Genomic DNA, 20160 nt, shown 5'->3' with positions numbered 1-20160 from the left:
TGAGTATCATACCTAGGGTTGATTCATTCCTCCTCTTACTTTCAAGAACGTCCTACTCTGTGCAGTAGCTATATGTTCACTTCTTTCTTTTTTGAGACAGTCTTGCTCTGTTGCCCAGGCTGGAGTGCAGTGGTGCGATCTTGGCTCACTGCAACCTCCACCTCCTGGATTCAAGTAAGTCTTCTGCCTCAGCCTCCCAAGTAGCTGGGATTATAGTCTCCGGCCACACGCCTGGCTAATTTTTTTGTATTTTTACTAGAGATGGGGTTTCACCATGCTGGTCAGGCTGGTCTCGAACTCCTGACCTCAGGTGATCCACCCACCTCAGCCTCCCGAAGTACTGATTACAGGCTTGGGCCTCCGTACCAGACCAACAGAAATCTTAACACTGCGTTTTTTTTCTACTTATGCTACAAGAAGAATGGTTTTCTAGGAAGTCCCCTGGGAATGAATTCAACTCTAGATTTTCACCTCTATGACAGTACATACATATCTGTAAAATAGGCTGACATTTTTCCATAGCCAATTGGGAGCCAGTTAAAAAAAAAAATTTGTTTTGTTTTTGTATGGTATTGGTTTGTTTTGAGACAGGGTCTCATTCTGTCACCCAGGCTGGAGTGCAGTGTCATAATTCTGGCTCACTGCAACCTCTGCCTCTCAGGTTCAAGTGATTCTCCTGACTCAGCCTCTGGAGTAGTTGGGAGTACAGGTGCCTGCCACCACGCCCGGCTAATTTTTATATTTTTAGTAGAGACGGGATTTCACCATGTTGGCCAGGCTGGTCTTGAAATCCTGGCCTCATGTGATCCACCCACTTTGGCCTTCCAAAAAGCTGGGATTACAGACATGAACTGTGCCCAGCCAAAAAAACTTTTTTAATAGAAAAAAATTAAAAAATAGGTTAACATTTGGAAGACTTCAATAAGTGATGTAAAGAACATATATGAATAGACAAGAACAACTTGTATCTCCAGCCAGAGTAAATGTGTTAATCTGATATTGGCAATAAAGGAAAGATTACAGAGTATAAATCTAATTACCTTTAAATATTTCCCAGAATAATCAGATCACCAAAAACACAAAGTAGCCAGTCATTTGTTGTATTTAACTAAGATTCATTTATTTTCATACACACAAAATCATATGACATCAAAATTTTAATATATGTCTACATGAAATTTAAACTTAAAGATGCAATCGTTGGTATTGCTTTTACAATACTTTCTACCTAGAATATGAAAAGGACATTGTGGCCTGTGGCTCAGAGAAACAGGGCACCGATGTAAATATGAAGATTAGAAAATAACAGATCAAGGCCAGGCTCCATGGCTCACGCCTCTAATCCCAGGACTTTGGGAGGGCTGAGGTGGGTGGATTACCTGAGGTCAGGAGTTTGAAACCAGCCTGGCCAACATGATGAAATCCCGTATCTACTAAAAATACAAAAATTAGCCGGGCGTGGGAGCTGGCACCTGTAATCCCAGCTATTCTGGAGACTGAGGCAGGGAGAACTGCTTAAACCTGGGAGGTGGTGATGGCAGTGAGCCGATATCACATCACTGCACTCCGGCCTGGGTGACAGAGCGAGACTCTGTCTCAAAAAGCAATAAAAATAGATAAAATATAAAATAAAAACTCAAAAAAGCTGTTTTCTGCATCTCAGTAAATTAGCTTACTGAACCTACTTTTTTGAGACAGGGTCTTGCTCTGTCACCCAAATGGCAAAATCACAGCTCAATGCAGCTTCCCAGCCTCAAGTGATCTTCCCGCCTCAGCCTCCCGAGTACTCAGGAATATTTGTGCATGACATCACACCCAGCTAATTTGTTGTTGTTGTAGTAGAGATAGGGTCTCACTGTGTTTCCCAGGCTGGTCTTCAGTGCCTGGCCTCAAGTGATCCTCACACCTCAGCCTCCCAAAGTGCTAGGATTATAGGTGTGAGCCATTGTGCCCAAACCTACTTTTCTAGCACATAGCTAAAATCAGCCAGATGAAAAAACTGAAGTTTTGAAGGGTGAGGGGAAGAAAGTAAGAACTAATTTGGAAGATATAGGGTCTCAGAAAAGAAAGAGGCACCTGATATTTACTCAGTTCAAAATTCTTCCTAGGCTGGGCATGATGGCTCATGCTTGTAATCCTAGCCCTTTGGGAGGCTGAGATGGACAGATCACTAGGGGTCAGGCATTCGAGACCAGCCTGGGCAACATGGTGAAATCCCATCTCTACTACAAATACAAAAATTAGCTGGGTATGGTGGCGCACATTTGTAGTCCCAGCTACTTGGGAGGCTGAGGCAGGAGAATTGCTGGAACTCAGGAGGCAGAGGTTGCAGTGAGCCAAGATCATCCCATTGCACTGCAGCCTGGGCGACAGAGTGAGACTCCATCTCAAAAATACAAATAAATTCATCCTGGGATGGTCATTCCTCCTGTTCTTCTCCCAGACACCAGAGAGGATCCTCTGCTACCATCCTCTCTAAAGCAAGGCTGTTGAGTCCTTAAGTGCCCTGGCCCTTACCCTCATTACAATTATTCTGCCCTCCGGGAATGTTTGAGTGGTCATGGCACAGACAGGGAGTGAGAGCAGAGAGCAGTGGGTTTGTTGGGTTGTGGACAAAGAAAGAGGAATGAAGACATGGATGAATAAAGACGCAGTTAAGAGAAGGACACACAAAGCAGAAGAGAACAAGGAAAAGACGTTTTCACTTGATATATACCAAAAACATGCCTCAGTTAGTAATTACTGCCTTCTATGCGCTCAGTTGGCTACAGTTCACAGATCTTCACAGTTCCTAACCTTTCAACTCCAGCACACACTTTATCTTTAAACCCCAGATTTCCCTTTTCATGTATCAGCTGTGGAAAGTATTAAAAGAAACATTTTCAATCATTTTAATTACATTAGCAGTGATTTAATTCCTTTAGATGCTAAACCTTATGGGTGAAACTGAATTAAATGTAGCCAAATGCAATGTCAAAATCTTCAGCCACAAAAACCCATTAACTTTTTAATACTCTCAGAAGATGAACCTAATTTCAAATGAAAGCTGCCTCCAGAATATATTGTTAAGCATATTCTAGATATAATTCATTTTGGCAAACGTTCTGTAGAAATTCACATAACATTTTACTGAACTCAAAGTAAGTTGCCCGTGTAAAAAAAATATCTTTTCATAGCTTCAGGTGAATCTTAAAGGATGACTGATAGTCCTTGGAAGAGAAGCAGTAAACAAATAAGGTTTATAGCAACGATGTATGAGTTAGAAACTGCAATTCCAGATCATCTATTAAAGAGACTATTTACACTTAATTTGGTCAATTGTAGTGAACATAATTGATATTAAGTCCCTATTTAAATACAACCTGAAATACCAAAGTTAATTCTTTCTTTTTTTCTTTTTTGTTGAGACTGCGTCTTGCTCTGTCACCCTAGCTGGAGTGCAGTGGCAAAATCAAGGCTCACTGCAACCTCCGCCTCCTAGGCTCAAGTGATCCTTCTGCCTCAGCTGGGAGGACAGGTGCAAGCTACCACACCCAGCTAATTTTTGTATTTTTGGTAGAGATAGGTTTTTACCATGTTGCCCAGGTTGGTCTCAAACTCCTGAGCACAAGTGATCTGCCCATCTTGGCTTCCCAAAGTGCTGGGATTACAGGTGTGAGCCACTCCACCTGGCCAGAAAATTTTAAACATGCACAAACTCTTGAGTGGCCTAATTCCCTCTCACCAAATCAATCACAATACAGATAAAAGATAGTTTTTGCACAAACAAAAAAGACAAATTGTGAATGATGCATGATTTTTAATTACAAGTAAACTGGGCATATTATTTAAAGCTAAAGGGTGGTCAGTGGAAATTTTCCTCTGTTAGTACTTAAATATTTTTTATATTTATCAGCTCAGTACAACCTTTGCCTCCCAGGTTGAAGCGATTCTCCTGCCTCAACCACCTGAGTAGCAGAGACCAAAGGCACACGCCACTATATCTGGCTAATTTTTGTATTAGCTAGGGTTTCACCACGTTGTCCATGCTGGTTTTGAACTCCTAACCTCAAGGGATCCACCTGCCTTGGCCTTCCAAAGTGCTGGGATTACGAGCGTGAGCCACCACACCCAGGCTTATTATTATTATTAAAATCTCTTTTGCTCTTTCAAGAGAAATCTCATGTCATTCAGTTGCATCCATTTATTTATGCAACTTTGGCCTCCTAGGCTTGAGAGATCCTCTCCTACCTCAGCCTCCCAAGTAGCTGGAACTACAGGCTAACACCACCAGGCTTGGCTAATTTTTGTGATTTGGAGAAACAGGCTCTTGTCATGTTGCCTAGGTTGGTCTCAAACTCCTGGGCTCAAGCGATCTACCTGCCTTGGCCTCCCAAAGCACTGGGATTATAGATATAAGCCACCACACCCAGCCCCAATTACTTTTATACAAAATGCAAACACTGTTCTTCCATCACAAAAGTGATAAAACAGCTTATGTAAAGTTTTATCAGATAGTATTTATAATTACCTTGGGTACATTTTTTGATGTTCAAATGCATCTTATTATTATGAAACAGTTTTTCCATTGTATTAACTACTTTTACAAAATGCAAAAAACAATATTTATTTTACAAAGCATTTAGAAATTTCTTTACTCTTGTCCCAATAATGTAAAATATATCATTGTCTATTACATTCAGATAAATTATATACTTGTAAACTATATACTTATGACTTATAGAAACATATAAATAAATTATACAAATTATATGTTCAATTTTTAGGTATACTTAAATTAAGCTTAAATATAAATTCTCAAGATAAATTAACAGTTCAGGGCTTTACGACTTGAAATCCATGGAACAAGACATTGGAAACAACAAAATTGTGGTGCAATTTGTAGGTGAAATTTGCTGAAACTTTTTATTTTTTAAATAGAGATGGGATGTTACTATAATGCCCAGGCTAGTCTTGAACTCCTGGCCTTAAGTGATCCTCCCACCTCAGCCTTCCAAAATGCTGGGATTACAGGTATGAGCCATCACATCCAAGTGAAACTTCTTGAGATAGTTACATAATTTTAAAATTTGCTGGTGTAGAGGTTAGACAAACTGAATAAATACTAAATATTAATTAGATCAAGTTTCTCATGTTTACTTTACAGTATAAAGATGTAATTTAAAGCACTGATTTTCACAAAATAACATCAATGTGAAATTTGAGGTATTTATTTTCCCTGCCACCTTATGATTAGAATTCTTCCTTCCTCTGGAATTCACTGTATTTCCTTAAGAAGCCAAATATTTTATTTCATGTATCTGGGAAATGAGGTGCTTTAGTCAACTGAATCTTCTCAAAACTAAAAAGCAATAATTAAAAAGTACTTAACTCAGAAATTATAAAAATATAAGACATCAATAGAATACATTCTATACAGAATACACTAGTCATACTCTACTCTTTTTTTGGTAACAAAAAATGTACTTACTGGGCTGGGCGCAGTGGCTCACACCTGTAACCCCAGCACTTTGGGAGGCCAAGGCAGGCAGATCAGTTGAGGCCAGAGTTTGAGATCAGCCTGGCCAACATGGCAAAATACCATCTCTACTAAAAATACAAAAATGAGCAGGGCATGGTGGTGGGCACCTGTAACCCCAGCTACTCTGAAGGATGAGGCAGAAAAATTGTTTGAACCCAGGATGCAGAGCTTGCAGTGAGCTGAGATCATGCCACTGTACTCCAGTCTGGGCGACAGAGCAAGTCTCTGTCTCAAAAAAGAAAAAAAAGGCCAGGCAAGGTGGCTCACGCCTGTGATCCCAGCACTTTAGGAGGGAGGCGGAGGCGGAGATCAAGATCATCCTGGCCAAAATGGTGAAACCCTGTCTCTACTAAAAATACAAAAATTAGCCAGGTGTGGTGGCACATGCCTATAATCCCACAGCTACTCCAGAGGCTGAGACAGGAGAATAGCTTGAACCCGGGAGGCTGCAGGGAGCCGAGATTGTGCCACCGCACTCCAGCCTGGGCAAAAGAGTCAGACTCCATCTCAAAAGAAAGAAAGGAAGAAGGAAGGAAGAAAGAAGGAAGGAAGGAAGGAAGAAAGGGAGGGAGGAAGGGAGGGAAGGAAGGAGGGAAGGAAGGAAGGAAGGAAGGAAGGAAGGAAGGGAGGGAGGGAGGGAGGGTACTTACTACATTTTAGTATCAAAATAGCAACAAATTATGTATGTTTTGGGGAAAGAAATCTGGTTATTAAATCTTCATTTTGATTGAGTTGTATGTAAATTAAAATTCAGTATAAGGACTATTTTTTGGTAGAAAAGTTCATCTGACTCAAAAATGTTCAGGAGATAACCTGAGATTTTAGAATAGAAATGTCAAGAATCAAAACCAAGTTTCCTAAAACTCGCATTAAAATATTAGAAATATTAATAATTCTAAAATGCCATTTTGCCACTATTATTCATATTAACCAAAATATTAGAGAAGTAAAGCTTTTGGACTAGAACAGAAAAAAATGAATACAATTCACAAATAATCATGGATAATTTAAAAAACAAATGGTAGTAATCCCTCCAAATGAAGTACATAATTGGCGAATCAAGTATTCAGTCTGCAAGCAATCCTGTGTATTTTAGGTCAACAATGTGGTCCCTTTAAGAGAGTCCTTGAATTCTCATTTCTCCGGGGACCCTTTGATAGCACTGCTCCCCTTGGTATGAAAAAAGGGAAGAGCTGACTTGAATGTGCCGTCACCACTCTGCTGGGAAAAACAGAGGAAGATGGCCCAGAGAAAAGAACAGAGCCCCGAGTAAGCCGTTCTCCACTGAACAGGAACGAGGCTGAAGTTGGTCAGCTGGAACAGAGAGAGGGTCCGTTAGGGCCACATGGAAACCAAAGCCCTGAGTTAATATTCCTGAGTAGGCAGAACTCACCTGTACGAAGGGCCAGTACAGCAGTCCGCTCTGGAATTGGAAAAAAAAAAAAAAAGCAAACTTTATTAGAATGTCTTTTATTTTATTTTTTGAGATAGAATCTCAATCTGTCTCCCAGACTGGAGTACAGTGGCACGATCTCAGCTCACTACAACCTCTGCCTCCTGGGTTCAAGCAATTCTCATGCCTCTGCCTCCTGACTAGCTGGGATTACAGGCACACACCACCCCACCTGGCTAATTTTTGTATTTTTAGTAGAGACAGGGTTTTCACCATGTTAGCCAGGCTGGTCTCAAATTCCCGACTTCAGATGATCTGCCCACCTTGGCCTCCCAAAGTGCTGGGATTACAGGCCTGAGCCACCACACCTGGCCTAGAATGCCTTTGCATCACACAAAACAATTGCAGAGTTCATTTCATAAAAAAAGTAAGCAATAATAGGCCAACAAGATGCTGAGGTAGTATTATATTTCAGACTAAGCTGATTAAATGAGACTACTTAAGGCCTCTAGAGTGAAGAGGGTTGGGGAGTTGTGGAAAAAAAAAGCTATCAGGTACAAGACATTTGTATTGATTTATATTTAGCTCCAGAATGAAAAGTCTAATAGAATTAATGCATCAAATGCTTTGATGATAATAGCATATATTTATGTATTATAATTTCCTGGTTACCATGAACAAATGATGCAGGAATATATTTGTCAATACAGAATCATCAATGAATTCTTTCTTCTTAATTTTTTTTTGAGACATGGTGTCTATGTTGCCCAGGCTGCTCTCCAATTCCCAGGCAAAAGCAATAGTCCCATGGCAGCCTCCCAAAGTGCTGGAATTACAGTCATGAGCCACCTTACTGGCCAAATTCTGTTTTTTGTTTTAAGATGGTGTCTCACTCTGTTGCCCAGGCTAGAGTGCAGTGGTGCGATCTCGGCTCACTGCAACCTCTGCCTCCTGGTTTCAAGTAATTCTCCTACCACAGCCTCCTGAGTAGCTGGGATTACAAGCATCCGCCACCATGCCTGGCTAAGTTTTGTATTTTTAGTGGAGATAGGGTTTCAGGTTTCACCATGTTGGCCAGGCTGATCTTGAACTCCTGACCTCAGCCTGCCTCCTGATCCACCTGCCTCGGCCTCCCAAAATGCTAGAATTTCAGCCGTGAGCCACTGAGCCCAGTTTCAAATTCTTAAAACTATATGCCAAACCGTGGTTTATGAATGATTTTCTATTAATATATTCAAACCATGTGATGCTATAGGACAAGTTTAGCTGAAATTTTTAAATGTTACAAAATATCTTAGACATTTTAACAAGCTTTATTCTATGCATTCCGATGAAAAAGCCACCATTATGAATTTTTTTAAAAAGGCTTCATATGTAAATTATATCTCAAAAAAAAAAGCTAGAGGTTTTTAAAATAGTCCTTAAAAGTGATATTAGAGATTTATTTTCTTCTTTTTCCTAATTTGTATTTTCTGAGGTTTCTAAAATGAACAGTTAAAACAAAAGCTTTATAATATTTATGTTTATATTTTAAAGTAGATAGTACATATAATATATATTTTATATTTAAAGTATATTTAAAAATTTAAGGCTGGGCATGGTGTCTCATGCCTGTAATCCCAGAACTTTGGGGGAGGCTGAGGTGAGTGGATCACTTGAGGTCAGGAGTTTGGGGCTAGCCTGGCCAAGATGGCGAAAACCCATCTCTAGTAAAAAAAACAAAAATTAGCAGGGTGTGGTGTTGAGAACCTGCAATCCCAGGTACTTAGAAGGCTGAGGCAGGAGAATTGCTTGAATGCAAAAGGTGGAGGTTGCAGTGAGCCAAGATCATGCCATTGCACTCTAGCCTGGGTGACAGAATGAGACTCTGTCTCAAAATAAAAAATAAAAAAAAATTTAACTTTAGCAAAAATAATCAGAAGACTAAACTCATCCAAACATAGCTTTCCAATTTTCTTTCTTTTTATTTTATAGAGATGGGGGCCTCACTATGTTGGCCAGGTTGGTCTTGAACTCTTGGCCCCAAGCAATCCTCCTGCCTCCGCCTCATGAGGGCATGAGCCACTGTGCCTGACCATGGCTTTATTTCTTATGACTGTGTTTTTCTTTTTTTTTTTCTCATCAGAATGTAGTATCATGTAGTAGTACAAGTAGTTTTGTTCTTACACCATTCTCCCATAAAAAGGAATCAGGACTCATCGGAGAACTGGCTGATGCCAGGGCCAGGGCCGAGCAGGGCAGGTACAAGATACAAGGTATAAGACAGTCCAGGAACATATTAACATGCCAGAAAGGAAATGGCTTACAAAAGAAGAAATGGAGAAAGAAGCTGGGTGACGTCATAGGACACAGGAACGAGCTTGGAGGGACTCCCACTGGCCAAATCTGGGGCGTGTGAGCACTAAAAATAATGAAACACTGCCGTGAACTCTTCCTTGTGCTTCAGCAATCTCTGAATAGCCCAAAGACATCTGGCATTCAGCATTTCCCAAACTGAACTCATCTCATTTTTTTTGGCTCCGTTTTCTCTATGTCCTAAATCAAGTGATGAACCAGTACCCATGTAGTTGCTTAAACTAGAACTGTGGGCTTCCTAGAGGTGTCCTGATTCCATTACCCCTACTTCCAATCAATCATTCAGACCTACTCATTCTACCTTCTTAAATATCCCTCAAATCTTCCCTATGCCCACTGCTTTCTCGTTTCATATATATAGTTGTTGTTGTTGTTTAATTTTTTTTGAGTTTCTCCCTGTTGCCCAGGTGGAGTGTAGTTGTGTGATCTAGATTCACTGCAACCTCCACCTCCCGGGTTCAAGTGATTCTCGTGCCTCAGCCTCCCAAGTAGCTGGGACTACAGGTGTGCACCACCACACCTGGCTAACTTTTGTACTTTTGGTGGAGACAGGGTTTCACCATGTTGGCCACACTGGTCTCAAACTCCTAACCTCAAGTGATCCACTTGCCATGGCCTCCCAAAGTGCTGGGATTACAGGTGTGAGCCACCACACCCAGCCAGTTTTATTTTTTTAAAATAAATATAGACAGGGTCTTGCTATGTTGCCTAAGCTGTTCTCGAACTCATAACCTCAAGGGATCCTTCTGGTTCAGCCTCCCAAAATGCTAGGATTACAGGTGTGAGCTACGGCACACAGCGTGCTTCCTTATTTCTTATGTGAGCTTGGTTACATAAGAAATTAACTTTGGTTTCCTTTGCTGCCATTATCTGAGGGTGAAGTTCAAGATCCTCAGCTCGGGGCATTCAACAGTCTCCAGGATCCAAACTCATTCCAAGTTGCTCAGCAAATGTTCTGTGAACACCAAACTGCCTGTGGTTTCTCCCCTCCAGGCATACCACGGTGCTTTACATATTGTCAACTCTACTCAGCTCCTTCTGTCCCTGGGATGCCCTGTCCTCCAGTATGTGTATAATTATAGCTTTTTTTTTTTTTTTTTTTTGAGACAGAGTTTCGCTCTTGTTATCTAGGCTGGAGTGCAATGGCGCAATCTCGGCTCACTGCAACCTCTGCTTCCTGGGTTCAAGCAATTCTCCCGCCTCAGCCTCCCGAGTAGCTGGGACTACAGGCACGTGCCACCATGCCCAGCTAATTTTTGTATTTTTAGTAGAGACAGTGTTTCACCTTGTTGTCCAGGATGGTCTCGATCTCTTGACCTCGTGTGATCCACCTGCCTCAGCCTCCCAAAGTGCTGGGATTATAGGCGTGAGCCACTGCGCCCGGCTGCTTTTTTTTTTTGAGACAAGGTCTTACTCTGTTGCCCAGGCTGGAGTGCAGTGGCACAATCATAGGTCACTACAGCCTCAGCCTCCTGGGCTCAGGAGATTCTCCCACCTCGGCCTCCTGAGTAGCTGGGACTCCTGAGTAGCATGGTGTGAGCCACTATGCCCAGCTCATTTTTGTGTTTGTAGAGATGAGGTTTTGTTGTCATTTTGCCCGGGCTGGTCTCAAACTCCCCAACTCAAGATCCACCCACCTTGGCCTTCCAAAATGATGGGATTACAGGCATGAGCCACTGGTGCCTGGCCCCAGCAAGACCTCCTGGATCCCCACCCCGACACCTCCTCGTTGTGCTAAGTACCCATGGGTTCTGAGAGCATTTCTCGTGGAATTCTAGTTAATGACTTGTCTATTTATCTATTTATCCCACTAGAATCTAAGTCCCTTTAGGACAGAATCTGTGTTTTATATGGTTTTTTTGGGTATCTTCCACAAACACCTAGTACAGCACCTGGAAGACAGTTTCTTATTACAGCAAATCTTGCCCAAAAATCTCCAAAGGGGCTGGGCTTCAGACTGCAGGTATACCCTCTTTCTTTTCATGAGGGTAGATGAGACTCACTCATTGTAACCACTATTTTTTTAAAACAGTATGCAAATGTTCCCATGGTTCTGTTCATCATTTACAAATCCTTGCCTGAAGCTTCTTTCTTTTTTTTTTTTTTTTTGAGACAAAGTCTTGGTCTGTCGCTAGGCTGGAGTGCAGTGGTGCAATCTTGGCAACTGCAACCTCTGCCTCCTGGGTTCAAGCAATTCTCCTGCTTCAGCCTCTTTGAGTAGCTGGGACTACAGGCGTGTGCCACCACGCCCAGCTAATTTTTTTGTATTTTCGTAGAGACAAGGTTTCACGAAGTTGGCCAGGATGGTCTCGATCTCCTGACATCGTGATCTGCCTACCTCGGCCTCCAAAAGTGCTGGCCTGAAGCTTCTTCTTTCCCAATTCTACTTCCTTCTCTCTTTTTTTTTTTTTTTTTTTGAAACAGGGTCTCACTCTGTCACTCAGGCTGGAGCCCAGTGGCGCAATCATGGCTCACTGCAGCCTCAGTCTCCCAGGCTTGGGATCCTCCCATCTCAGCCTCCCAAGCATCTGGGACCAGAGATGCATGCCACTATACCCAGCTATTTTACTTTATTGTGGTAGAGATGGGGTCTCACTATGTTGTGCAGGCTGGTCTCAAACTCCCGGACTCTAGTGATCCTCCTGCCTCAGCCTCCCAAAGTGCTGGGATTACAGGTGTGAGCTCCCTACTTCTTGCTCTTAAAAAAAAAATGTTAGCTGTACATATCTCTATAGACTTTACAACATAATGGAAAAGCTTGTTCCTTTTTCCAAATTAAAACAGAGAAGTGGCTGGGTGTGGCGGTTCACACCTTTAATCCCAGAACTTTGGGAGGCTGAGGCAGGCGGATCACCTGAGGTCAGAGTTCAAGACCAGTCTGGCCAACATGGTGAAACCCCATCTCTACTGAAAAATTAAAAAATTAGCTGGACATGGTTGTGCAAGTCTGTAATGCCAGCTACTCAGGAAGCTGAGGCAGGAGAATTGCTTGAACCGGGAGGCAGAGGTTGTTGCAAAGAGCGGAGATGGTGCCACTGTACTACAACCTAGGAGACAGAGTAAGACTCTGTCTTCAAAAAAAAAAAACAACCAAACAAACAAAAACAGATGAAAATCACATCTGGTTGTCAGCATGGGGCTCTCAATTTCTGCCCTAAGAGAAATCACAAGAGTTCTGAACACATTCTTTGTAGTTACTGTTCCTAAGAATAAAGACTCAGGGGAAGCCTCTGGCTTCAAACCTCTCCATCCTCTGCCTCTAGCCATCAAGTGATGCTTGCTCAGGGGCTCGGTACCATCCAACAGATGATGCTAGAAGCTGTACAGGTAATAGGTAGTTGTGGCTCAACACTATTTTTGATAGGGAATGAAGAACATGTGAAGGCCTAGGCGTCTGTGTACATTCTGGAATCCCAAAGATTCATCTCCTTGTGATGAATGCAATCGAACATGCTCTAGGGCAGAGATGAAAATCATCCCCGATTTTGCAAGGCCTTATGACACTGTTCAATAAATCTTAACTGAATAAATGAATAAATATGTATTAGACTGGACTGTTTATGTTTGTGCTGAGCAAACAGTAAAACAGCTGATTTGCCTGAAACCTTGGAATAACCCTGGGTGGAAAACATTCTCCTTTGCTATCAGTACCTTTTTGATAATAAAGTTCTTTTCAGCAAGAGCCCGCAGAATGCTCACCTGAAAACATTGACTCTGAATGTGGGAAGGATTCCATTAAGCCACTTACAGTCTACAATCCCTATTTTGCAAATAGGACCCCAAATTTACAAAATAAATTCTTCCTTTGGCTGCAAAATTTACAAAATAAATTGTGATTATTAATAAGAGTTCATATAATAAAGTCAGAAATCATTGAGAACATGGACTAAAATGCATAGATATTATTTCTTTTTTGAGATGAAGTCTCGCTCTATTGCCCAAGCTGGAGTGCAGTGATGTGATCTCGGCTCACTACAACCTCTGTCTCCAGGTTCAAGTGATTCTCCTGCCTCAGCCTCCCGAGTAGCTGGGATTACAAATGTGCACCACCATGCCCAGCTAATTTTTGTATTTTTAATAGGATGGGGTCTCACCATGTTGGCCAGGCTGGTCTCAAACCCCTGACCTCAAGTGATCCACCTGCCTCAGCCTCTGAAGGTGCTGGGATTACAGGCATGAGCCACTCTGCCCAGCCTAGAGATATTATTTCTTTCCAATTCATGAGAAGTATAGATACTCTTAAAGCCTCTCCTCATTCATCTATCAAAATAACTAAGATTTCTCTGTCAAAATATGGGACCCTTCTGCCAGCCAAACTGGAGCTCTAATTTAATAATCAGTTTTATTAAAATGTACTTAATGTTGAGATGGGAGGATTGCTGAAGCACAGGAGTTTGAGGCCAGCCTGGGCTACATAGTGAGACTCTGTCTTTACAAAAAAATTTAGAAAGAATTAGCTGGGTGTGGTGGCCCATGCCTGTACTCTCAGCTGCTCAGGAGGCTGAGGTGGAAGAATTGCTTGAGCTCAGGAGGTTGAGGCTGCAGTGAGCCATGATCACACCACTGCATTCCAGCCTGGGTAACAGAACGAGACCCTGTCTCAAAAAAAATTTGTTTAATTAAAAAAAGTACAAACACACACACACACATAAGCGTGTGTGCGCAGAGATATGATTAGACATGCGTACTGAGTAATCACGTGTGTACTGAATTATCTGCATGTATGTGTCAATTAAAAAATTTTTAAATCCTTATAAATATATACATATATACCCAAAAAGGTACTGATTATACTTTCAAAAGCCTGTCTTACCATATAGGTATTCCAGAATTTCTGTTTCAGGTCCAAAAATATGTCATCCTTTCCCTGGAGAATGCTCATACCTATTTGCAAAAAACACCGAAAGAATTTTAAGAGATTCATAAGAGTACTGTATAACAGTTCATGTTGAAGTTTCCCATTCCAATATGCAAAGTAACCATCACTAACATCCATCAATGACCTTTCTGACCCTACGGTGAAAAGAACATAGCCAGGCGTGGTGCCTTATGCCTGTAATCCTAGCACTTTGGGAGGTTGAAGCAGGGAGATCGCTTGAGTCCAGGAGTTAAGAGACCAGCCCGGGCAACACGGCGAAACCCCATCTCTACAAAAAATTCCAAACTTAGCCAGGTGTGGTGGCGCACCTGTAGTCATAGCTACTCAGGAGGCCAAGGTGGGAGGATTGCTTGAGCCTGGGAGGTGGAGGCTACAGTGACCTGTGATAATGTCACTGTACTCCAGCCTTGGCAACACAGCAAGAGCCTGTCTCAAAACAAAAAGAAGAACATAATCTCCATTCTAAAACTAGGTAAATTTTAAAGGAATGATAAATATGAATCGAGAATAGCAGAGTATAAAAGTTACAGGAGAACAATTATTTTTTCAAAAACTGTAACAATTCACAAAAACAAACAAATACAATAGTGGGTCTACTGGTGACTTTTCTCTGCCTTCCAAACATTTTGTGAAATGTTGAACATTTTGAAATTTTAATTTCTATCTTTAACAAAAAGCCAGTGGGCCAGGTGCAGTGGCTCATCCCAGCACTTTGGGAGGCCAACATGGGCAGGTCACCTGAGGTTGGGAGTTCAAGACCAGCCTGATCAACATGGAGAAACCCTGTCTTGACTAAAAATACAAAATTAGCCAGGCATGGTGGTGCATGCCTGTAATACCAGCTACTTGGTAGGCTGAGGCAGGAGGATCGCTTGAACCCAGGAGACGGAAGTTACAGTGAACCAGGATCACATCACTGCACTCCTGACTGGGTGACAGAGCGAGATTCCATCTCAAAAAAATAAAAATAAGTATTTTTTTTTATTTAGTGGACCCAAATATTTTCAAAGTTCCCATCAGTATTACCCTAATCAAAATCTGAAAGTGGAACATCAATTCAGCCTTCCTAAAAACCCTTTGAAAACTTTGATCTTCAACATCCCTGAAGAGAAAGTCACAGCCTCGGTAATACATCAAGACCTTGTCTCTACAAAACAGTTTAAGAACCAGCCAGGTATGGTAGTGCACGCCTGTAGTCCCAGCTACTCCAGAGGCAGAGGTGGGAGGATCGCTTGAACCCAGGAAGTCGAGCCTGCAATGAGCTGTGATCACATCACTGCACTCCAACCTGGGGAATAGAGCAAGACCCTGTCTCAAAAAGAGAAAAGGAAAAAAGAAAAAAATTCAGGTAGCAAGGCAAAGCTCTTGTATTTTAGGAAGGGTTGTAAAACTGACAGCACTTTAAAAATTCTTTCCAATCCCTGATTACAAAGGAGGGGAAATAAGAGCTTTATTAGTTAATTGCAGAAGATTCTTACATGACCCAGCAAAATACTGGTAATACTGTGTTCCTCTTAGCCAGCATTAATTAAATGCTAAGTACTTTATGCGCCTCATTTCATGTTCCTCTCCTTACAACTTGCTAAGGTAGGTAGAGTTACAAAGGAGGAAAAGAGCTTAGAGAGGTTAATAGCAGACAGAGTTTAACCCAGGTGTCCGATTCCCAAGCAGAGCTCTTAATCTGTTACGACTCAGATTCCCCAAGATGGCCCCAGCACAAAGATCATCTGATTAATGCAATTTCCAAGTAGAGCCTTACACAAACCTCCAATCCATCCCTTTCCACTTCCCCCTTCATTGTAATACAAGATGAGGAAAACTGAACCAGAAAAAACTGAAAACCAAATAAAGTAGCAATCTGGCTAGGAAACTGTATCAGAGACCTTGGCCTGGACATAGGTTCAAGTCTTGTTAGTTACTCAGCACCTATCAGTCCAGGCACACTGTCAACCTTTTCACCATGAGAGCATCAAGTGCCTGGATCGTGTTCTCTTTGGGTGAGTCACATAACCCTTCTGAGACTCAGTTTCCTCATTTGTAACATGAGAATAATAAGAACGGTCTCAGGTGTGGTGGCTCACATCTATAATCCCAACACTTTGGGAGCCCAAGGTGGGCAGATCACTTGAGGTCAGGAGTTCGAGACCAGCCTGGCCAACATGTTGAAACCCCACCTCCATTAAAAATACAAAAATTAGCCGGCCATGGTAGTGTGTGTCTGTAATCCCAGCTACTTGGTAGGCTGAGGCAGAAGAACTGCTTGAACTCAGAGGTAGCAGTGAGCTGAGATCACGCCACTGTATACTCCAGCCTGGGTAATAAAGCAAGAGTCTGTTAAAAAAAAAAAAACACACACACAGAAAAAAGAAAAAGAGAGAACAATTTCACTGGTCTTTGAGGAACCTGGCACAGACCTTCTGATAAAACAGGAGGCCCTAGCCCTCAGGCTGTCTGTTCTGACCGACTGACCCCATCAGCCATGTAGCTGGCTGCAATGGCAATAGGTAATCAGGTCATTTGTATTTCTGGTGGGATCTGTTGGGAAAGGAAATGAATCTGACTCTTAAAAATAAGGCTCAGGGGACAGAGTAGGTTTCTTCAAGGCAGTGGCTTGCCTGACCTCAACCTGGTATTAGAAAGCATCAACAGCCCTTAGGAAAAGTCCTCTCCCATTTGGGGGGAAATTTGTGATCCCCAATCCCAAGGTCAGGCTGAAGACCCATAGAGCTTTTCTCCCCAGTTACCCACCGCAATCCCGTCAAGGCTATAGAAATTGCGATGATTATAGAGGCCATAGGGCTCTTTCTGTAAGCAGACAGGGAGGATCTCCAAAGATTACTGGAATTTAACCAACTTGAACAGTCATCCTGTTTTACAGCCTCCTGCCCTCAACCTGTCCTTCCCCAACCCTGGGTGGAATGAGGACACTTGTTTAGCTCCAGTGGGTGAGGTGGCTCACGCCTCCAATCCCAGCAGCTTGGGAGGCCGAGGCGGGTGGATTTCCTGAGCTCAGGACTTCGAGACCAGCCTGGGCAACACGGTCAAACCTCATCTCTACTAAAAATACAAAAATAAATTAGCCAGGCCTGCCACAAGAATCACTGGAACCTGGGAGGTAGAGGCAGAGGCAGGAGAATCGCTTGAACCCGGGAAGTGAAGGCTGCAGTGAGCCATGATCACACCACTGCACTCAAGCCTGGGCAACAGACCAAGACTCTATCCCCGCCCCCCAAATAAAAATAAAATAAAATAAATAAATAATAAAAAAACCCCAGCTCCTAACTGAACCCAGGTTACTTACAGATGAACCCAAGTTAACTCTCCTCATTACCATGCTAAAGCCTTCATCCCAGGAGAAGCTATAGCTTCATGACTATAACACACAACCTATGTACTAACATGCTGACTCTGCATCTGCGCCACTGGAACCCCTACTCTACATGCAATTATGTACCCTCACCCTTCTCCCCTCTCCATCATCCCATAAAACCCTCCTGTCTCTTTCTCTAGGGGACACAGTGCTTTGGAGAATATGCCCAGCGTCTTCCTTACTCGTGCCAAGTAATAAAACTCCCATTGATCAAAACCTGCCTCCTTAGGGGAATAAATCCTTGTATTTTTCAGGTAACATTTCCATTGTTATTATTTTAGGCAGTGAAGGTTTCCACGGTCAATCCCTTGTCTACTACACCCCAGGCCCGGGTCAGATATTCTAAAGAGAGGGTTCCCTGAACCCTCACAGGTATATAGTCCTCCACGGCAGGAATACAAGGTCCCCTGTTATCCGTGGGACCCCAGGGGAAAATCTTGTTACCAAAGCAGGACTAGGACCTTGGGCATGAATTTTCTGAGGATTCAGGCATAATCTCACATTCCACCTCCATGGGTCCCCTTGCATTTTATTCCTGTGTTGGCCCCGGAGCCCCAGGAGTGGATTTTCTTTTTTTTGAGATGGAGTTTCGCTCTTGTTATCCAGGCTGGAGTGCAATGGCGCGATCTCGGCTTACCGCAACCTCCGCCTCCTGGGTTCAAGCAATTCTCCTGCCTCAGCCTCCCGAGTAGCTGGGTCTACAGGCGTGTGCCACCATGCCCAGCTAATTTTTGTATTTTTAGTAGAGACGGGGTTTCACCAACCATGTTGACCAGGATGGTCTCGATCTCTTGACCGCATGATCCACCTGTCTTGGCCTCCCAAAGTGCTGGGATTATAGGCGTGAGCCACCCAGGTGTGGATTTTCTGAACAGCAGGTGGGTCCCTTCCCTTCCCCACGACTGGTTCACGGTCTTTACAGCTGCTATGGCGTTGAGCTGGGATCTCCTTGATTTTCCCGTGGGCCTTTTTCGCGGGAAAAACCCTCCCCAGTCCTGCCTACCTCCAGCCTTCGCCTACACCCAACCCCAGAGTCAGCCCTGACCCTAGTCCCCTCAATTCCTGACCCAGTGGACCTCTGGCTCCCAATTTCCGGGCTCCCCAGCCAGTGCCCCCCACCCCAACTTCTCCTCACCAAACACGCCAGCCTCCACCTCTTGACCCGGCTCTCCCAGGCCGCTGAAGCAGTCCGCGTCCCCAGGCCCCTGCAGCGCCTTACCTCCCTCCAACCGCTTGATCCCCGAGTCCCTGCCTCCAGTCCCCCAAAACTGGGTCCCACCTCCCAGACCCCCTCCCGGCCCCTCACCGGCGTAGAAGGCCGAGACAGCTATGGGCGCGGCAACCACCTGGTCGCACAGTACTTTGGCCAGCACGATTCGTGGCGCGCGGCCCGGGAGCGCGCGCTCCAGCAGGCTCAGCCACACGTAGTTGAAGTTGGCGTGGAAGGTCACCACCACGGTGGCCACGCGCCGCGTCTGGCGCCAGTCGTTCTGGGCGCCGCGCAGCCGCTGCTGCAGCGCATCCCCGGACGAGAAGAGCGCGGCGTAGAGCAGCACATTGGTGGGCCACGGGTGGCGCCGGGCCGCGCGCGACAACGCCGGCCACCAGCCCGCCATGTCCGCGCCGTGGGCACCCGCGATCAGGAGCCGGCGGAGTAGGCGGCTTCCGTACCGCGTCCGGGCCTCCCGCGCCTGCAGCAGCCTCTGCGGCGCCGCCGGCCGCGCCTGCACCTGCCTCCTCCAGGTGCTCCGGGGCGATTGGGCGCCGCGCACGTACCCCGCCGCGCCGTCCAATCCGGAGGCCACGGGCCGACGTGGAGGCTGAGCTTTTGAAAGGGGCCCAGCCCACCCGTGGCTTAGGTCATTCACGCGAAATACCCAGAACAGGCAAAGCCACCGAGGCAGAAGGTATGGGGTTATTTATTTATTGTTGTTTTAATTAATTATTTTGAGTCGGAATCTCGTGATGTGATCTCGGCTCACTGCAACCTCCGCCTCCCAGGTTCAAGCTATTCTCATGCCTCAGCCTCCAGCGTACCCGGGACTGCGCGTGCGCCATCACGCCCGGCTAATTTTTGTATTTTTAGCCGAGACCGGGTTTCAACATGCTGGCCAGGCTGGTCTCGAGTGATCCGCCCGCCTCGGCCTCCCATACGGGATTATTTTTTGGAGTGATGAAAACATTTTGAAATTAGATAGGTGTGATGGTTGCATGGCTTTGCGAATATATTAGAAACCATGGAATTGTACACTAAAAAAGGGTGCATTTGGGCGGGCGCGGTGGCACATGCCTGTAATCTCAGCACTTTGATAAGATTACACAGGAGGATCCCTTGAAGCCAGGAGTTCCTGATCAGCCTGGGCAACACAGAAAGACCCCGTCTCTACAAACAAAACAAACATACAAAAAAAATTGTAATTTGTCAGGCTTGGTGGTGTGCGCTGATAGCTGAGGCTGAGGTGGGAGGATCACTTGAGCCCAGGAGTTCAAGGCTGCAGTGAGCCACAATAGGGCCGCTGCACTCCAGCCTAGAAAAAAGAGAGAGAGAGAGAGAGAAATGAAGGGATAGCAAAAGTTGACTTGTGCCTGTAATCCCGGCATTTTGGGAGGTTGAGGCCTGCGGATCAGCTGAGGTTAGGAGT

At 44.1% G+C, this 20160-nt stretch overlaps 2 protein-coding genes across 18 annotated transcripts in view; one reads left to right on the top strand and one right to left on the bottom strand.

Annotated features, from left to right (window-relative positions):
- Positions 1-3383: 3383 nt before the first annotated feature.
- MPV17L (MPV17 mitochondrial inner membrane protein like) lies at positions 3384-19223 on the bottom strand. Of its 3 annotated transcripts, XM_035266944.3 has the most exons (5): positions 18825-19223; positions 14083-14153; positions 9221-9315; positions 6915-6944; positions 3384-6835 (listed from the first exon to the last, which is right to left on the bottom strand). In XM_035266944.3, exons 1-5 carry the CDS (start codon positions 19132-19134, stop codon positions 6832-6834), a joined length of 510 nt encoding a protein of 169 aa, XP_035122835.1. In that variant the 5' UTR covers positions 19135-19223; the 3' UTR covers positions 3384-6831. The 3 variants fall into 3 exon arrangements, with proteins under 3 accessions (XP_035122835.1, XP_035122834.1, XP_035122836.1); XM_035266943.3 differs by lacking the exon at positions 9221-9315; XM_035266945.3 differs by lacking the exons at positions 9221-9315; positions 14083-14153.
- The window catches only part of PDXDC1 (pyridoxal dependent decarboxylase domain containing 1), a 97700-nt gene continuing 96541 nt past the window's right edge, over positions 19002-20160 (top strand). For 9 of the 15 annotated variants that reach the window (XM_054242585.2, XM_078344657.1, XM_054242583.2 and 6 more), the window contains exon 1: positions 19002-19425. The gene's annotated coding sequence lies outside the window, so the exon portion shown is untranslated. The remainder of the gene's footprint in view (positions 19426-20160) is intronic. The other 6 variants (XM_054242586.2, XM_054242584.2, XM_078344664.1 and 3 more) reach the window with 1 other exon arrangement.

Source organism: Callithrix jacchus, chromosome 12 (assembly GCF_049354715.1).
Source record: "Callithrix jacchus isolate 240 chromosome 12, calJac240_pri, whole genome shotgun sequence".
Taxonomy (NCBI): domain Eukaryota; kingdom Metazoa; phylum Chordata; class Mammalia; order Primates; family Cebidae; genus Callithrix; species Callithrix jacchus.
Note: the sequence above shows the minus strand (reverse complement) of the source record. Positions and strands in the feature narration are given on the sequence as shown.

Coding starts and splice junctions, on each gene's coding strand:
- MPV17L (XM_035266943.3), bottom strand. CDS start 19,134: ATGGCGGGCTGGTGGCCGGCGTTGTCGCGCGCGGCCCGGCGCCACCCG. Junction 14,154..18,824: donor TGTCTCGGCCTTCTACGCCG/GTGAGGGGCCGG, acceptor TTTTGCAAATAG/GTATGAGCATTCTCCAGGGA. Junction 6,836..6,914: donor TGTACTGGCCCTTCGTACAG/GTGAGTTCTGCC, acceptor TCTCTGTTCCAG/CTGACCAACTTCAGCCTCGT.